General features: G+C 40.3%; 1 protein-coding gene across 4 annotated transcripts in view; it reads left to right on the top strand.

The window, feature by feature from the left end:
* The window catches only part of LOC108279528 (NACHT, LRR and PYD domains-containing protein 12), a 120,126-nt gene extending 111,326 nt beyond the window's left edge, over window positions 1-8,800 (top strand). For all 4 annotated transcript variants that reach the window (XM_053688333.1, XM_053688332.1, XM_053688331.1 and 1 more), the window contains 4 exons: window positions 3,427-3,600; window positions 6,001-6,174; window positions 6,453-6,626; window positions 7,528-8,800. In XM_053688333.1, the coding sequence (XP_053544308.1) occupies window positions 3,427-3,600; window positions 6,001-6,174; window positions 6,453-6,626; window positions 7,528-7,549 (544 nt within the window). In that variant the 3' untranslated portion in view covers window positions 7,550-8,800. The remainder of the gene's footprint in view (window positions 1-3,426; window positions 3,601-6,000; window positions 6,175-6,452; window positions 6,627-7,527) is intronic.
* Window positions 8,801-16,894: the final 8,094 nt, after the last annotated feature.

Below are 16,894 nucleotides of genomic sequence, written 5' to 3'. Positions count from 1 at the left end.
ATTATATTAGGAATTGATTGTGTGTGTGTGTGTGGTTGTCTGAGAGTGAGAATTTATTTTTCACTCCAAATTGTTGAGGCCCCTGGGCACCCCCTAGCAGCCGCCAAGGGGGCCCCCAGATTGAAACTCAGACTGTTATAAATTTGAGTGAAAGTGAAAGAAAGTTGCAGAGCATTTCGTTCCTTTACACTACATTTGGGCTAAGGACAACTAAGTTATTTTAAATTATAAGGCTCAGCATAATGCTGAGATGTGCTAGCTTGGCAACGAGAGATATTAAACTAACGTCTGAGTTGTGGCCATATTGTAGTTATCCATTCAGAACTAGTTATGGCAGTTAACCCAGTTAACTGCCATAAGTTAACCCCTAAGTTAACACAGTTAACCCTTTACATAGCTAACGTTTCAGGTTACCACTATATATTGTTGTACACTTTGTACACTTATTACACAGCAAGCTAAATAGCATGATGACATTAACATAATAAATGACACCAGTTACTCAAACAGAATATTCATCCATCCATCTTCTATACCGCTTATCCTTACAGAATATTCAGTTTATCAAATTAAAATGATCATCTAAGTCAGTCATTGGGAAAATAATGGTACCTGGTCACAATGCAGGCAGCACAGCATTGCTTGAAAGCATCAATGGGGAAATTGTATTTACAACATATATAGTGCTGAATTTAGTTTCATAGGTAACCATCCTTTCTGAGTTTGTTTAAAAGTCGTGATTGCGTGTTTAAATGTTAGCGTGTGTGGTATGCCTTCACACATCTTTGCTAGCCTCTACTCAGTGTGGTAGGTTTCATGGTAAGTTATGGAGCATAGAATGCATCTGCCCACAGGACGTCCACAGCACCCTACAATTCCCCCATGCTGTGGGAGCTTCTAGCACTCAGAAATCACATGAATTCAAATGATAAACCTAAAACTGTGTTCTAAATATGCACATATTCAGTATCAAACTTTGGATGTTGGGGGAGGGGCTTGGACCCCCCCAATGTCCATACCATGGTTACACCCTTGGTCTAATAACAGGCAAAAGGTCAGTCGATCGGCAGATGGCCATAAATGGGGCAAGGAAAACACAAAACGAGAAATGATAACAAGGTCAGAGAACATGAATCAAAAATGAGAACTAAGGATCAACCGCTTGGTAAGGAGATTAACTCAGTACTACGCAAAGTGCAACAACCAGTGACAAAAAGGGGCGGAGACAGAATATAACCATAACAAAAGCATGTGTTCAAAGTAAACAAAGTCAATGTCATTGAAGACCAGAAAGCGTGCATTAGCTAAGCGCTCGTGCAACGGGCTTGAACAACACACTTGCGCTTCCGTTTTCAGAGCATGCTACAATACTTCAGTGCTAGCTGAAGCAATCGTGACACTCAGTGAACAAGCAGTATTAAGACCTTGCAGTTTCTCTCAATAGTTCTTTTACTAAGGTCATAAAATGGTCTCATAATATTCCATGTATTATCATAAATAAAGCACGTCTATGAGTAAACCCACTGACTCAAATACATTCATACAGTTACACAGAGCTGAAGTTGAGAACAGGATCAATAGGTGTCTGTATGATTAAAATAATGTACATAAAAATGTCCAAACTCCAATGCACATCCAAAGAAATCAATCCACACTGGTGAGTCAAAAGTAGCTGAGTTCTTCATTTAAACTGGGGGCCTGGCAGCTGCTCTCACCAACACACATGCTGTTGATTTACACCTGGTTTTGAGAGGAGGACAAAATAACGTGTAAAACTGATGACTGCTGATCTCACAAACTTTATTAAATTGAGCAGAATGTGTAACCAGACACACTTCCAATTTTTCCACACTATTTAGGGTGATTCCTTAAATGCACAAAAAGCTCAGCACAGACTCAGAAGGGAACCCATCCTCATCTGGGTAACAACAGATAGTATGAAAATGTTCATTATGGATTTATATGAAGCCTTTTTGAAGCAGCTGTAGTCCCAGCAATCTGGAATTGGAGTAGATAAGAGCTCCATCCAGAGGTACGACATCCGAAACTGATCACTGAGTTGGGATAAATTCGCACCTTTAATATCTGTATACCATGTTGATATTTCTGTAAAGCTGCTTTGAGACTATTGTCTATTGTAAAAAGCGCTATACAAATAAAATTGAATTGAATTGAATTGATCAGACAGGTCCAGAGAGCAGAAAGTATCAGGATCTCTAGTATCTCCATAAAATTGTGTGTGGCTCAGCAGAAGGAGAGAGGGAGAGAAAAGATTATTAGGATTGTGCTTAGCGTAACAGAAAGCATAATCAGGGTAGGCTTGAGTAAACAAATACATTTTAAGACTAGACTTAAACAATGAGACTGTGTCTGAGTCCCGAACACTAATTGGAAGACTAATCCATAACTGTGGGGCTCTATAAGAGAAAGCTCTTCCCCGTGCTGTAGCCTTGCAGATTTCACAGAGGTTTATATACAAATAGTCGTGCATAGGCATAGGTGTGGAAATAATATGGCAGTTGAACTGTCTGGCCAGGTACGTGAAAAACATCTTAGGCAATACAAGAATGTACAGGTTTCTGAACATATATGGTACCTGTACGCTTAACAGAAAATAGGAAGCTCCTATGGTGACATGTTTACTGGCACGTACACAACAGACAGGTCTAGAAAAGTTCATGAGACAGAAATTAAACTATAACCTAAACATACTTATACCTATCTTAGGGAATAGAGAGTTTCCAACAGATACTGTGGTGCGAGACCACTTAGTGCTTTATAGGTTAATAATAATATTTTATAATCACTGCGAGATTTCACTTGGAGCCAATGCAGTGTTGATAAAATTGGGGTGATGTGGTCATATCTTCTGGTTCTAGTTAGGACTCTAGCAGCTGCATTCTGGACTAACTGGAATTTGTTTATGTTCCTACTGGAACATCCAGACAGTAAGGCATTACAGTAATCTAGTCTAGAGGTGACGAATGCATGAACTAATATTTCTGCATCATGTAGTGACAATATATTTCTTATCTTAGAAATATTTCTGAGATGAAAGAAGGCTAAATGAAAGAAGGTTTTGTTATATAAATGCATTATGCAGGTTGTGGAGAAACAAGTTTAAGTCTAGTAGAGAACCATCTGAGATTCACTTTCTCTCTCTTTCTCTCTCTGATTAACGTTCATGGTTAGTCTGCTGCTTTCTGTTTCTGCTAATAGTTTAATATGACACAACAGATGAGAGAAACTAAATATAACACTCAGTATGATCATTTGTAATTACATTGTTAATTAGAATAAACGGGTGATTAAATCCACACATCATTCTGAATAATAAAATCATTTAACAAACACATCATCTTTAAAGTATATAATATATATTATATAACCAATATAAAAATCTTCTGTCATTGTGTCTCTCTACAGGTTGCATAAGTGTGGAGTCTCAGATGAAGGCTGTGCTGATCTGAGTTCAGCTCTGAGATCAAACCCCTCATACCTGAGAGAACTGGATCTGTCCTCTAATAAAATCAGTAACTCAGGAGTGAAGAGTCTCTCTGCTGTACTGGAGAGTCCTCACTGTAAACTGGAGAAACTGAGGTAAGATCATCTCTCTGAGAGTCACATGACCTGCTCCTCAGTAAGACACATTCTCTAATAGTAATCTAATGGAGACTGAAGCAGAAGTTTTAGGTTCATCATCAATGTCCTGAGGAGGAAGATTGTTTCTTTTCACTTCACACTGATGATTTGTCACAGAGTCTTTGGGTCAGATGTACATATGTGAGAAGCTGCAGCACAAACGTAACTTGATGCGACTGCAATGTGTCTGAAATTACTGTGAAATTTACTAAAACATTGTAACTAATTACACAAACTGCAGCTGGGACATAAAATAAATGCACTGTGTGTGAGCTGCAGGGTTTAAAAGCAGCAGTGACATGGAAATGATCTAATAAATTAAATAAATAGAATTTGAAAGCTAAAATTAGATGTTGATGCCACAGGACTGATACAGTCAACAATTAAATAAATCCCCAAATATTTTTTTTTAAATAAAGCTGAAATAGTATTTATTCTGTCAGTGAAGGTTTGTTCAATATGTCGTCATCTAGTGGTTATGAACAGGGTTGCCAGATCCACGTTACAGAAGCAGCTCAAGAGACATGCAATTTTCCTCAATAGTTCTTTCATTAAGATCCTAAAATGACACCTTCCTATTTCTCTACACTTTTTTTGAGATCCTTCCTCAAATGCACAAAAAGCTCAATAAAAGTCTCTCTGTCTTCATGTCATTCTTCTACAGACATATTAATTTCTGTGTATTTCACATCCTGAAGCTGTACAACTTTTTGAACCCAATTTGTAGACATTTTTACTCTCCATCAGTTTTATATGGATTTAATTTAGTGTCAAAACTTCCAAATGAAATAAAAAAATCCACAAGCTAAATAATTATCAAAATCTAAAAATATTTTGTGAATAAAAGTAACGAGAATCAATTATATATATTTTAGATTGTCACATATATTTTATAACTTTTGTCATTTTTATGGTATCAGTGTTAAATAAGAAATGTTATAGATGTAAAATATACCAAAATCTGAAAATTGATCGGTACACACAAAAATCTTTTTTTTTTTTTGCCTGTCGTGTCTTGTCTTAAATCAAACACCATCTATTTCTTATGTACGTTTTGTTAAAGATCCATTCAGTAATCAAATTAGGGGGTGTGCATCATGTTTGTTTTGTGTGGACACGTTGTTTTCAAAGAGATTTCCATCTCTTTGTACTCTGTGAGTGCATGTACATGTTTGTGCATATATATCACATTCAATATTTGATAAAAATGCATACATTTGACCTGTGTTTGTAACAATCTGTGTAGATTTATTATTAATAAGATTTGTTAGTTGTAAAAGTTAGTAATAAAAGACAAATTATTTGATTACAGGGTTACTATAATTACCCAGACATGACATAAGCTCTACCATGCAGAGAAATCCACCTTTTCTATCATTTTTATTTTATTGCAAGGAAAAAATCATGCAAGATACAATGATATAAATAATAATGCAAATCTTTCTAAAGTTTAATAAAATAAAATGTGGGGTAGAAGTACTATATTATACAGTACATGCAAAAGTAAGCACAGAATACAGTCTTCACATTTACTGTTTGGCTTGAATTCATTCTAAACAACAAAGTCTTACATGGGCTTTTGAGTACTTCTTCTGGAATTCAATTAATAGATCTCGTATGGTAGCACTTATTGTATTGTTCTCTGCTTGATATCGCTTTGCTTGTATCTTTCTCATTTGTAAGTCGTTTTGGATAAAAGCGTCTGCTAAGTGAATAAATGTAAGTGTAAATGTACTATGTTTGGTTCTGTTAATATGATTTGTTCTTCACTTACAGATAGTGTTTTTCTTGTATTCTCCACTAAGTGCAACATTTTTTCTTGTATTCTCCACTGAGTGCAACGGTCAAATCTAGCCCATTGGCAAAGCGAGGTTGACTGTTACTGTCGAAGCACGTCCACCCCTGTTGTGAAAATCTGTGGTTATAGCCCCACTTACCGGTCAAGAGCAGCACATACATGTTGTGGCAGTACCTGCGGTGGCAGAAAGCTTATTCTGGTTGAGCACCATCTGTGCAATGTCCTACCCCATTATCTCATCATTCTCAAAACAAAATCTGACAGAAACCCGACAATCCCAGAAATCCGACAACTCCATCTGAAAATGAATGTAATATATTATAGGAATTCTCAGTATGATGGCGAATTGCACTTTCTGTCTAATTCCTACCATTTTATCATCATTATTATAATAATACTTTGCACTTATTTTCATATGGAATCATCTGTGAGACATTTTCATAATGAGAAGATAATGGTGTCAGAATTAGGCAGAAAGTGGAAATATAAAAATAGTCTTTATGCTGTTAGATATAAGATACAATTATTTTGATGAAGAGTGTGTCATTGTGTCTCTACAGGTTGCATAAGTGTGGAGTCTCAGATGAAGGCTGTGCTGATCTGAGTTCAGCTCTGAGATCAAACCCCTCACATCTGAAAGTACTGAATCTGTCTGAGAATGAAATAGGAGACTCAGGAGTGAAGAGTCTCTCTGCTGTACTTGAGAATCCTCACTGTAAACTGGAGAAACTGAGGTAAGATCATCTCTCTGAGAGTCACATGACCTGCTCCTGAGTAAGACACATACTCTAATAGTGAGACTGAAGCAGAAGTTTTAGGTTTATCAAGGAAGTGAAAGATAACCCAAAGAGGAAAAGCAAAAGACCTGCAGAAATCTCTAGAACTCACTGAAGTCTCTGTTCGTGTGTCCACTTTACGAAAAATCACTGAACAATAATGTTGTTAAAGGAAAAACTTAACAGAGGAAACTTCTGCTCTCCAACAGCCACTGTGTCTTTATGTCTCTCTACAGGTTGAATAACTGTGATATCTCAGATGAAGGCTGTGCTGCTCTGACTTCAGCTCTGAGCTCAAACCCCTCACACCTGAGATACCTGGATCTGTCCTATAATAAAATAGGAGCCTCAGGATTAAATAGTCTTATTGCTCTTAAGAATGATGAACATTACAATCTACAGACACTGCGGTGAGTGTTTTTTGATGAATGTTGGAAAAAAATAAAAGACTAATCATTTAACCTCATTATCATTAGTTTGAACATCTCTCTTTAGTTCCAATTAATATCAGCTTTCCAGCTTAGGAAAGAAAAATCTCCAGGTTTTAGAAAATTTCATTATATTCTATTTAATCTGAATTTTTCTAATAAATTGGCTTTAATGCTGTTTTGTGTTCAGTCAAGTATGTTGATTTAAAATTTATCTTAAGGTAGAAGACAGGTAATCAGACAGAGTCTACAAAATGTCCTAAATGAGTGCATGAGAGTGATTGTAAATGAACACCTGGTCTCCTTGTGACAGCCTGCTATCTCTGACTTTATACTGCTGCTTTTGTCTGAACAAGATGATCTCTGCTTTTCCCTGTTTCTGGGGAACGCACATTCTTATCAATTCTCATAAAAACTAATTAAAATCAGCATCTTTATGCTACAAATATTTGATTTAGCAGCCACTTTACTCACTCTGGTGATTCTTCCAGCACCGTACCTTCACACCGTGTCTCCTGTCATTCCTGTAAAATTCAACTCGGCTTCTTCTTAAAGTCTGCACTTAAATATAAATGTAGAACAAGAGCTAAATGACACTGTAGTGTTCATTATTTAAAAAACTCCACAGCCTGTAATTGGATAAAAGCAGTAATGGGATGGGTAAATATCTGCTCATTTTCCTGTTAGAACTTGTGGAAGTTCTAATTTGTTCTCGCTAAATGTTATAACACAGATGTTAGTAAGAATGAAGAAATGTAGAATGATTAATTATAAACAGTGGACAATGATTGTCCTCTTGGAGCAGAGATGATTACAGGTTGATCATGAAGTGCCACAGTCCAGTTTGTGGTTATTAATTCACATGTTTTTCTTTTATATTCAGTATGTGGATGCCATATGTGTGATGAAGACTCCGGTGTTCCTGTATTTCCCTGGTGAAGAATAGAGAACACATTAATAAACGGATCACTCATTTAGTTATAACACATTAAACAGATTCAGAGATGTGAGAAGTGGGTGTTCATCGTGTACAGTGAATCAGACTGCACACAATTCTACACTGATCTCTGAACCATGGACAAAATTCCCCGGACCTCAATCCCAGAAAAAAACCTGAGGGATTATTAGGAACAGCAGGTGAAAAAGGACCCGAACTGTAGTTGAACCCAGTCAGTGGAAGAGACAGCTAAAATGGACAGGAATCATTTCAAGACATTGGTGGAATTCTCACCTGACAGGATTGGCATCTGAGTTAACTGACATTTGTCAGTTGTGAAGTGTACCAGTGTTATACTAAATATCAGCACTATCGGAAGACTGCTTGTTTAATCAAATTAGTGGACCAGAACTAACTGTTGTATAATATAGTTTAGATGGTTTATATTTTTTTATTATTACAACATTTTGTGTTTACCTACTTACAATGTCTTCCCTAACTGTATCACATTTTACATCTAAGTACATTTTGAATAAATATTGTATGCAAAAAAACAATGGCATTATTTTTGTTCAATGAAATTAACTTGAATATTTTACAATAATTTTCTAGCAACAAACTGGGAATGAGCATATATGAGCTGTGAGACAAATTCATTATTGTACTCATATTCGTTCTTCTGTATGAACATGTCTGAAGTAAATGTCTTTGTTAGACTCGTAACCCTATAGGTCAGGACTTGTACATGGTAAATGGCGCACTTTTATCCAAAGCGCTTTACACTGTGTCTCATTCACCCATTTACACACAGATTCACACACCATTGGTAGCAGAGCTGCCATGCAAATCGTTAACTTGCCATGGGGAGCAACTTGGGGTTCAGTGTCTTGCCGAAGTGATTAGTGGACAACCCACTCTACCAACTGAACCACAGCCGCCATTGTACATTGTACATAATGTTCTGAACAAAGAGTATAACTTGTTTTTTTCTCAAAACTGGGTTTAGCTTCCTTTTATCAAGACACACATCTGCATGCTTGTGTTCGCACACACAAATATCCAGATATCCATTGTATATATGGAGCTGTGAGAAAAACACAGAGTGCTCTTTTATTTTTCTTTCTTCTCATGCTGTTGATATGCTTCAGCGCTTTTTTTCTTTTCCTCTCTTCTCATGTTGTTAATGTTCTTCAATAAAAGACACTGTTTGCTTTCTTAAGGATGAGTCTACCTGTGTTTGTCAAATTTCCATGACCAATATTGACATTCTTGTGTGGGCTGCAAATGGACTCTATCATCCATCCTCAAGCTCGTGTTAGCATTGGGGCAGTCTGCCTTTTGTCGCGTACAGCCGTAAACCGCTGTAGTCCACCGATCGCGAGTAGGAACCATCGATTTCTCTTAAAGGTAATTGCAAACAAGTTATTGAGATGAACAATATTATATTGAGTTCTTCTGTGGCAAGGAGTCAATGATATAGGAAAGTGGGTTTTCTCTATTAAGAGATTCCGGGAACCTTAGTAAAAAATAAGCTATATGTCGATGAACATATATTAAGTAGTAATGACAATTTTATTGTGCTAGAAACATTATATTGAGTAAGTATTGTTTATAGTAGGATGCAGCGTTTTGTGACGTGTTATTACAAGGAAGTGGCATGCACCATTGACTCTTGAACAGATGAAACTCCCCGTCTCGATGTGTCCACCAGCCTGCCTAAGCTGCGGCTCTGCTCCTAACCAAGGCACGGTGGAGACGCAGGTGATCCCCAGAGCAGAGTGCATCTATCCAGACCTTGAGGTTCTTCGACCACCAGAATACAGTGCACAGCTAGGGTGGCTTCTCTCCCCATCCCATACCAGGCATGGCACACCTCCCTAATGTTCAGAGGCGGGAGGTTCCGAGATGAACTTCTGATCTTTTGCAGAGAGTTTAGACCCACCATTTACATTTATTCACTTAGCAGATGCTTTTATCCAAAGCGACTAACAAATGAGAAAAATACAAGCAAAGCGATATATCAAGCAGAGAACAATACAAGTAGTGCTACCATACAAGATCCATTAATTGAGTTCCAGAAGAAGCAAAGTGCGCAGATTATAGGTGGAAAGTGCAAATATATATAATGGTGTTGTTTTTTTTGTTTGTTTGTTTGTTTTTTTATGAGTCGGTTAGGTGTTCACGGAAGAAGTGGGTCTTTACCACCCACGAACTGCCTTGCCTACTAATAGAGAAGTTAGGCACTGACTGGTCAAAAGTATCATGAGACTTTCTGGAGAATGACCTCAGGCTCAGTTTTCCAGACTGGACTCACAATGACCACAGGGGCGATAGCAGCACTCCAGCAATGGTTAAATGAAGCCTTTCCAGTACTGTGACTCAGTATCTATCACGTTTGACCAAGGTCCACGATGCCAATTCCAGACTGGAGAGACCAGTGGCGCTACCAGATGGTGGCGGTCAAATCACAGTGGGGGTGGCACATCTCAGTAATAGCTTTGTGAACGGCTTAAAACCAGAGATTGCAGCCCTAAATCTTTAAATGAGTCCTTGAAGAAGCAAAGTGCACAGAGTAGAGGTGTAAGAGCCAGAGTAAGGTGTTTTTTTTTCTTTCTTCTTTTCGGGATTAGTTACATGTTCACATAAAAGGTCTTTAGCTGTTTTTTGAAGATAGTGACAGATTCTGCTGTCCGGACTGAGGTTGGAAGTTCATTCCACCACTGAGGGACAGATAGTGCGAAGTTTCTGGAAAGGGACATTGAGACACGCGGAGTAGACACTACTAAGCGTCGGTCATTAATCCATCACAGATTGCATGAGGGAACACAAGCCTTCAGGAGAATGTTGAGGTAGGGGGGTTTTGTTCTAAGATGAGGCGTGCTGCTGCATTCTGATTCATCTGAAGGGGTTTGATGGAGCTGGCTGGATGTCCCGAAAGTAGTGCATTGCAGTAGCTCAGATTTGATATTATAAGAGCCTGGACTAATAGCTGTGTAGCTGTGAAAACTGGGCATTTCGCTAGAGACTGTCCCAGAAATGAAGATTGCCCCAAGACTGAGGAGGGGGCGAAGTGACAGGTGGAGAACAAAGACGGCACAGCACCTGGGGACGGGGGAGGTAACACACAACACAAACGATCTCAGTTAGATCATGTTATGCAGCAACATGCACAACCATCCACAAACTAGACACAACATTATCCAATTCTGAAGTAACATTAAACCTACTCAAGTATGGGGCTTTTACATTCGCTAAACTACCTTGTATATCTTTAATGGTGAAGGAACAAAAGGTTTCATTTTTAGTTGAATCAGGATCCACCTATTCTGCAATTATGCAGGGGGAATTTAACGAACCCCTGAAAATTAGCACTCATTCACTGCATTCTGTGGGGGTAATGGGACATTCCTTTTAGAGAGGTTCTCAGAGCCCTTAATGTGTGAATGTGAAAACAGAAGGACCATTAAGCACCGTTTCTTAATTTCATGATCTTGACCAGTCAGTTTGTTAAGGAGAGATTTAATGTGCATTTTGCACCAAGCTCTGATTTCCTCACCCCAGGGAGAGACAGTGACTGATAGCCCATTATCATGTCTACAACATAATGTGAATGCTGCATTGTGAATGTGTGTGAATGGAGGCTGAACATTTAGTTCTAACGTTTGTATATGTCTTGTTAGTCTAGCACGTGAAAAGAAACAGGGAACAATCGAGTTAATGTTACCGTCTGCTCTCCACTGCAAAGCGCATGCAAAGGGGGAAAGAGATGCTGAGTATGAGAATGAGCAGCTATTTCTAAATACAGTATATTGGTCAGACACGTTCTGTGAATGCTCAGTAACCCTATACCAAGAACAAACTAAATTATATGAGGTCCCACATTCAGTGTCCCATGTCTCTGTGTCAAAACCAAAGGATAGAGAATGGAGTGATGTGGGACCATTGGTAAAGGGGTGTGAGGACAGAGCAATTACAGGCAAACACTCTCTTAGGTTTTGGGTGGAGGTTTGTTCAAGATCTGCAAACAGTAAATGCAGCAATGAAACAAAGAGCCCGTGGTTTGCCCAATCCATACACCATTTTAGGCCAATTCCCAGTTGACAGCCAGTGGTTCTCTGTAGTAGACCTAGCTAATGCATTTTTTAGCATTCCCCTTGACAAAGTTTTGGCTTGCATTCATGTTTGACGGGGAACCGTGCTTTCACATGGCTCTGTCAAGAATATGGTGAGTCTCCCACTATCTATAACCAAATGTTGAATGACGGCCTGAGATTACTCATGGGAACGTGATTTGCGCCCCTACAAAAGAATAGTGTGAAACAGATACTATGGCACTATTGAAACATCTCACCAAAGAAGGTCACAAGGCCAGCTTATCTAAATTGCAGTATGTTCAACAACAGGTGCATTTTCTAGGGCATGACATTTCAGTGGAGGCGAAGAAGCTGTCCACAGACAGAGTTTCTGCTATTGAGAAAATTCCAAAACCAATCACTAAAAGCAAATTCTTTAATTTCTGTGTATATGTTCTTACTGCAGAACTTTTATTCCAAATTATTCTATTCTAGAGAAATGGCACACACTCCAGGGCTCACCGCTCATTCCAAGGTTACTTGGATGTTGCTTTAAAACAGGCCTTGCAAACTCCTACACTGGGGCTTCCAAATCCTTTGAAACCCATTGTGCAAACAGTAGATGAAAAGAATGGATGTATGACCTCTGTTTTATTACAGAAACATGGAGACAAGCTGAGACCAGTGGCTTATTTTTCTGGTAAGTTAGACCCTGTTGCAGTGGGTCTGCCCATTTGTTTACACACAGTGGCAGCAGCAGAAAAGGTTGCCGTGGCCTCGTGGGATTTAGTAGGATATGGGTAATTGGCCCTTTTGGTCCCACATGCTGTTTCCATGCTGCTTCAGCAGCAGAGAACGTCACACCTTTCTACCCAGCGTTGGTTAAGGTACTGTATAACACAGTTCTATTGGACATGCCTATGGAGTGCCAATATCACTATTAGACGTACTGTCGTGAACTCCACGATAGTGTAATGTTGACTAATGAATTGCGTTCCCCCAAGTTGGACCTGAAAAATGAACCACTGGACAATCCTGAGCTGATATTGTTTGTGGATGGGTCAGTGACACGTGATCCAGAGACAGGCAAGAATAAACTGGGGTATGCAGTAGTGACTACTCATGAAACTGCAAAGGATGGCAGCTTGCCATCTAACCTCAAGCAGTGGAGCTTTATGCCTTAATTGAAGCTTGCAAATTTATAACAGGCAGATCAGTAACAATCTACACTGAAAGCATATATGCCTTCGGCATAGTATATGATTTTGGAACAATCTGGAAGCACAGCCATTTCCTAACTAGCTCTGGTACTCACAGTGCATACCACCAGCTAGTCTCTGAATTGCTGGACACCATCTTACTCCCTAAAGCTATTGCTGTATGTAAATGTGATGCACATACTATCTAAATTGATGATATTTCCCTAGGAAACACCCAATCAGATAAGGCAGTTAAACATGCGATGATAACACCCAGTTTGGAGCTCACTGACCTACAGAAGCATGTAACGGCAGAGGAAAAAGCAACTTGGCAAAAATCTGTTTGCTCTGTGAAGAACGCCGTCTAGGAATACCCACAGGGCCTCTCGTGTCCCCCCAAAGACATGTTTCCTTATTATGCTAAGTTGACACATGGTGTTACGATTCCCCCTTTAGATGGCGCTGCGACGTGCATGGAAGGCCTGAGGGGGCGCACGTGCACGAGCCAGAGTGTGTGAGAGCTCAGCGAGCGCACGCTTTTCGATTGTGGATGATTGTAACTTTGTTTACATTGGAAACGTGCGTTTGTTGCAATTCTGTTCTGTCTCCTCCCTGTTTAGTCATTGGTTGGTGTTCGAGGGTGTGTCTGCAATTGTTTCCAGCTGTCTGTGTTCAACCTTGATTATGTTAGTCATTTAAACCCTTTGTGTTTCTGTGCACTTCACGCAGTATTATATATGTATAAGTTACCTTCATGCTTAGCGATCGTGTTCTTGATTTATGTTTCATGCCTCGAGTCTTGTTCCATGTTTAGACCACGTTTCTCTTTTCATGTTTATTGACCTTGTTTTTGAGTGAATATAGACTTTGATTTGCAATTACTTCGGCCTCAAGTCCCGTTTTGTAACAGAATTCGGAAGCAGCAGACCAAAACATGGACGCCGCTCCATCACCTTTGTTTGTGGAATACCTTGATTCGCATCCCAGCATGCTCCAGTGCTCACCAGAATTTGAGGAATGCGTACATCGCATACTAGCACGTTCCAGTGCACACCAGAGTTTGAGGAATACCTTACGTCTCGTCCCGGCACGTTCCAGTGCACATCAGAGTTTGAGGAATACCTTACACCACATCCCGGCACGTTCCCGGGCCACCCTATGTTTTCCTGCCATGCAAAAACCACCACTCTGGGTTCCTTAAACGAAGAGGCCTGCGTTCGGCTTTTCAGCTCCCCTGAGGGCTTTGAGCTGCTGCTTTCTGGCTCCACTGAGGATGTCATTCAGTTTCTCCACTCCGCAGAGGAAGCTGCTCGGCCCTCCTGCTCGGCTAAGAACTTCGCTCCGCCTTCCGGGTCGGCTGAGAACTTCACTCTGCTTCCCTGCTCAGCCAAGGACATTGCTCTACCTCCAAGTCCTGCTGAGGACGGCGCTCTGCTTTCCGGTTCTACTGAGGATCCTGCTCTGATTTCCGGTTCTACTGAGGATCTCGCTACACTTTCAAGTTCTACTGAGGATCCCGCTCTGATTTCCGGTTCTACTGAGGATCAGTACACTTTCAAGTTTTATGGAGGATCCCGCTCTGGTTTCCGGTTCTACTGAGGATCTCACTCTGCTTTCTGTTTCTGGTGAAGATATCACCCTGATTTCCAGCCCTGCTGAGAATGTCATGCCAGTGACCAGTTCCACTGAGGACAGCGCTCTGCCTCCCTGTCCTGCTGAGGACATCGCTCTGTGTTCCTGTCCAGCTGAATATGTCACTATGTGTTCCAGTGCCGCGGAGGACATCGTTAAGCCTGTCTGTTCCACAGCGGAGGCCGCTCAGTTCCATGGTTCAGCAAAGGATATGTTGCATGCACTGAAGGCCAGAGTGCTCAGCAAGCGCACGCTCAAACATTTGACTTCTGTTTTACATAGGTGCAATGTTGTACATGAAACCTTGAATCCTCTGTGGCCTAGATGTTCCAGCAGTCTCAAGGTTGCAGTCCAGCAGGAAGCTTCTGACTGGCGTCGTCTGTGACATGGAAATCTTGCAAAGAGTCTCACCACACGAGAAAACACGGGGCCAATGTAGCCCTGTGGCAGGCATGTCCAGGTCAGCTGGCATCCCAGAGCATGAATGCAAACAGTGGCTGAACACTGAAACAACAGAGCAAAATCTACCACGCTAAACCACGCATGGTGTAAAGCTATTAATGTAATAATAGAAGGCACATTAGAACAATAGCAGAAACACAACATTGAAACACAACTTCCGCCTGTGGTCTTGTGTTGAACAGGCTTGGGAACAAGATTTAACAGGTGTCTTATACGGGCCTACACAGGGCTTCAGAACACCTTGCTGTAAAAGAGAATTAACAATAATAATAAATGCCAAGGGCTTTCGATTCAGACCAGGGATATTGTTTTACATACACAGGATGAGAATGTTTTTGACGTTGCATGTCCTTGTAGTCTGACCAGAGAGTTAGGCAGAGTCTGTAACCTGGGATCTGAGAAACATTCTGACATATTAAACAGTTGATATAGGAGATTTACTGCGTTTCCGCAATCAGAGGTTTAGAAATTTAGAGTCCGAGAATGCAAAAGGAAAAAGGACACTCCGGCATGTTTACGAATTCATGCCTGAAAATTAATTTTTGGCCCAAACGTTATAATAATTTGTACTCATTCATAACAGTCCCTGAATATTATATACAATGGCAATAATAAGAAAGTCTTTCGTTTGTGTTAAAATGACATACCAGAATTTAAATGAGATATCAATGCGCTGTTCTATCCGCGAGAGCAGCAGCAGGGCCCTCTCTCGCGCGCGCTCTGTTTAGATTAACGTCATCATGGAATTCAAACTTTCATTCAGTTTCCAAACAGGGAAACACATGGAATTCAAATTCAAATTAAAAGAGCTACACTTAAGTTTGATCGGCACACTGGTCACAAGAGCTCCGTGGCTCTCTATTGATTGTGATAATAATAATCCTACTGTACAGGATTATGTACAGGTGGTGGAGGAAACGTATCTGATTGATGGTTTGATTGGGACCTCGTCCTCACTGCAGCAGCGGGGACTAGAGGTGGGCCATACATATGAGGAACGGGCTGATATTGACCAGGCTGATAATATGGGACAGATTGTGCAGGAAAATACCACAGGCCACCCCTTACCATAAAACCACGACCACCTTGACCTCTCTTTTGCAGCTGATCTCATTTTTTAGCATGACAGTCACGAGCCCAGTGGCCAGGTTTCTTACAATAATGACAAGATGTGCCTATACAATCAAGACCGGTCAATGGGAGATGAGCACAACAGGACTGCGCTCGCGCTGTGTGTGTGGGCGGTTTAGCATGAGTGGGTTTTTGCTTCGAAATTGGAGCAGCGGCGGTGCTGGAATTATATGAAAGCGGAACTGTAGTTCTACGTGGTGGTGCGCGAGGTGTCTTATCATTCACATGAAACGTTTTAGGGAGTTTGTTTTTCAAATTATATTATTTATTCCAGAAGAGGAGTAGGCGAAGCCATCCCACATAACATTTTGCCATATATTCATAATCCCAAGACAGATCACCTTCCCCGTCATAAATCATTCGTTTGATCTGAGCAAATACACGCAGATCAAAGGTACCAGGGAGTGGAATAATTTGAAGCAGCGGCGCACATGCAACTGACCAGCCCTGCAAACAATCTAAATATGGAACAGTATAGAATCCGCCTAACAAGGTCTCAATCCAGATTCTTGGTGTCATGCCAGGAGATGGAAGAGCCGGGTTGGACGGAGACCCTCCCATAACTTGGAAAACAACACCTCAGGAATATAATTATGTCTTCAGAACTCTGTCAGCCCTTTCAGCCTGTTCTACAATTATTTACTTCAATAAACTTTTAGAAAGTGTGGTTTACTGTGGAGCGTACTGTGGGTCTAAAATGAACACACACTGACTTAATGCATGCTCATACAGACATCCCACTTGATTCATACAAACCAAGAGTATTTATACACATTGATAACAGCAGTGCCTGGACTGTTTCTACTGGTCCAGGTG

The sequence above is a fragment of the Ictalurus punctatus genome, chromosome 19, assembly GCF_001660625.3.
Source record: "Ictalurus punctatus breed USDA103 chromosome 19, Coco_2.0, whole genome shotgun sequence".
NCBI lineage: Eukaryota > Metazoa > Chordata > Actinopteri > Siluriformes > Ictaluridae > Ictalurus > Ictalurus punctatus.
The sequence above is the reverse complement of the archived record's forward strand: the minus strand, read 5'-3'. Positions and strand labels throughout refer to the sequence as shown.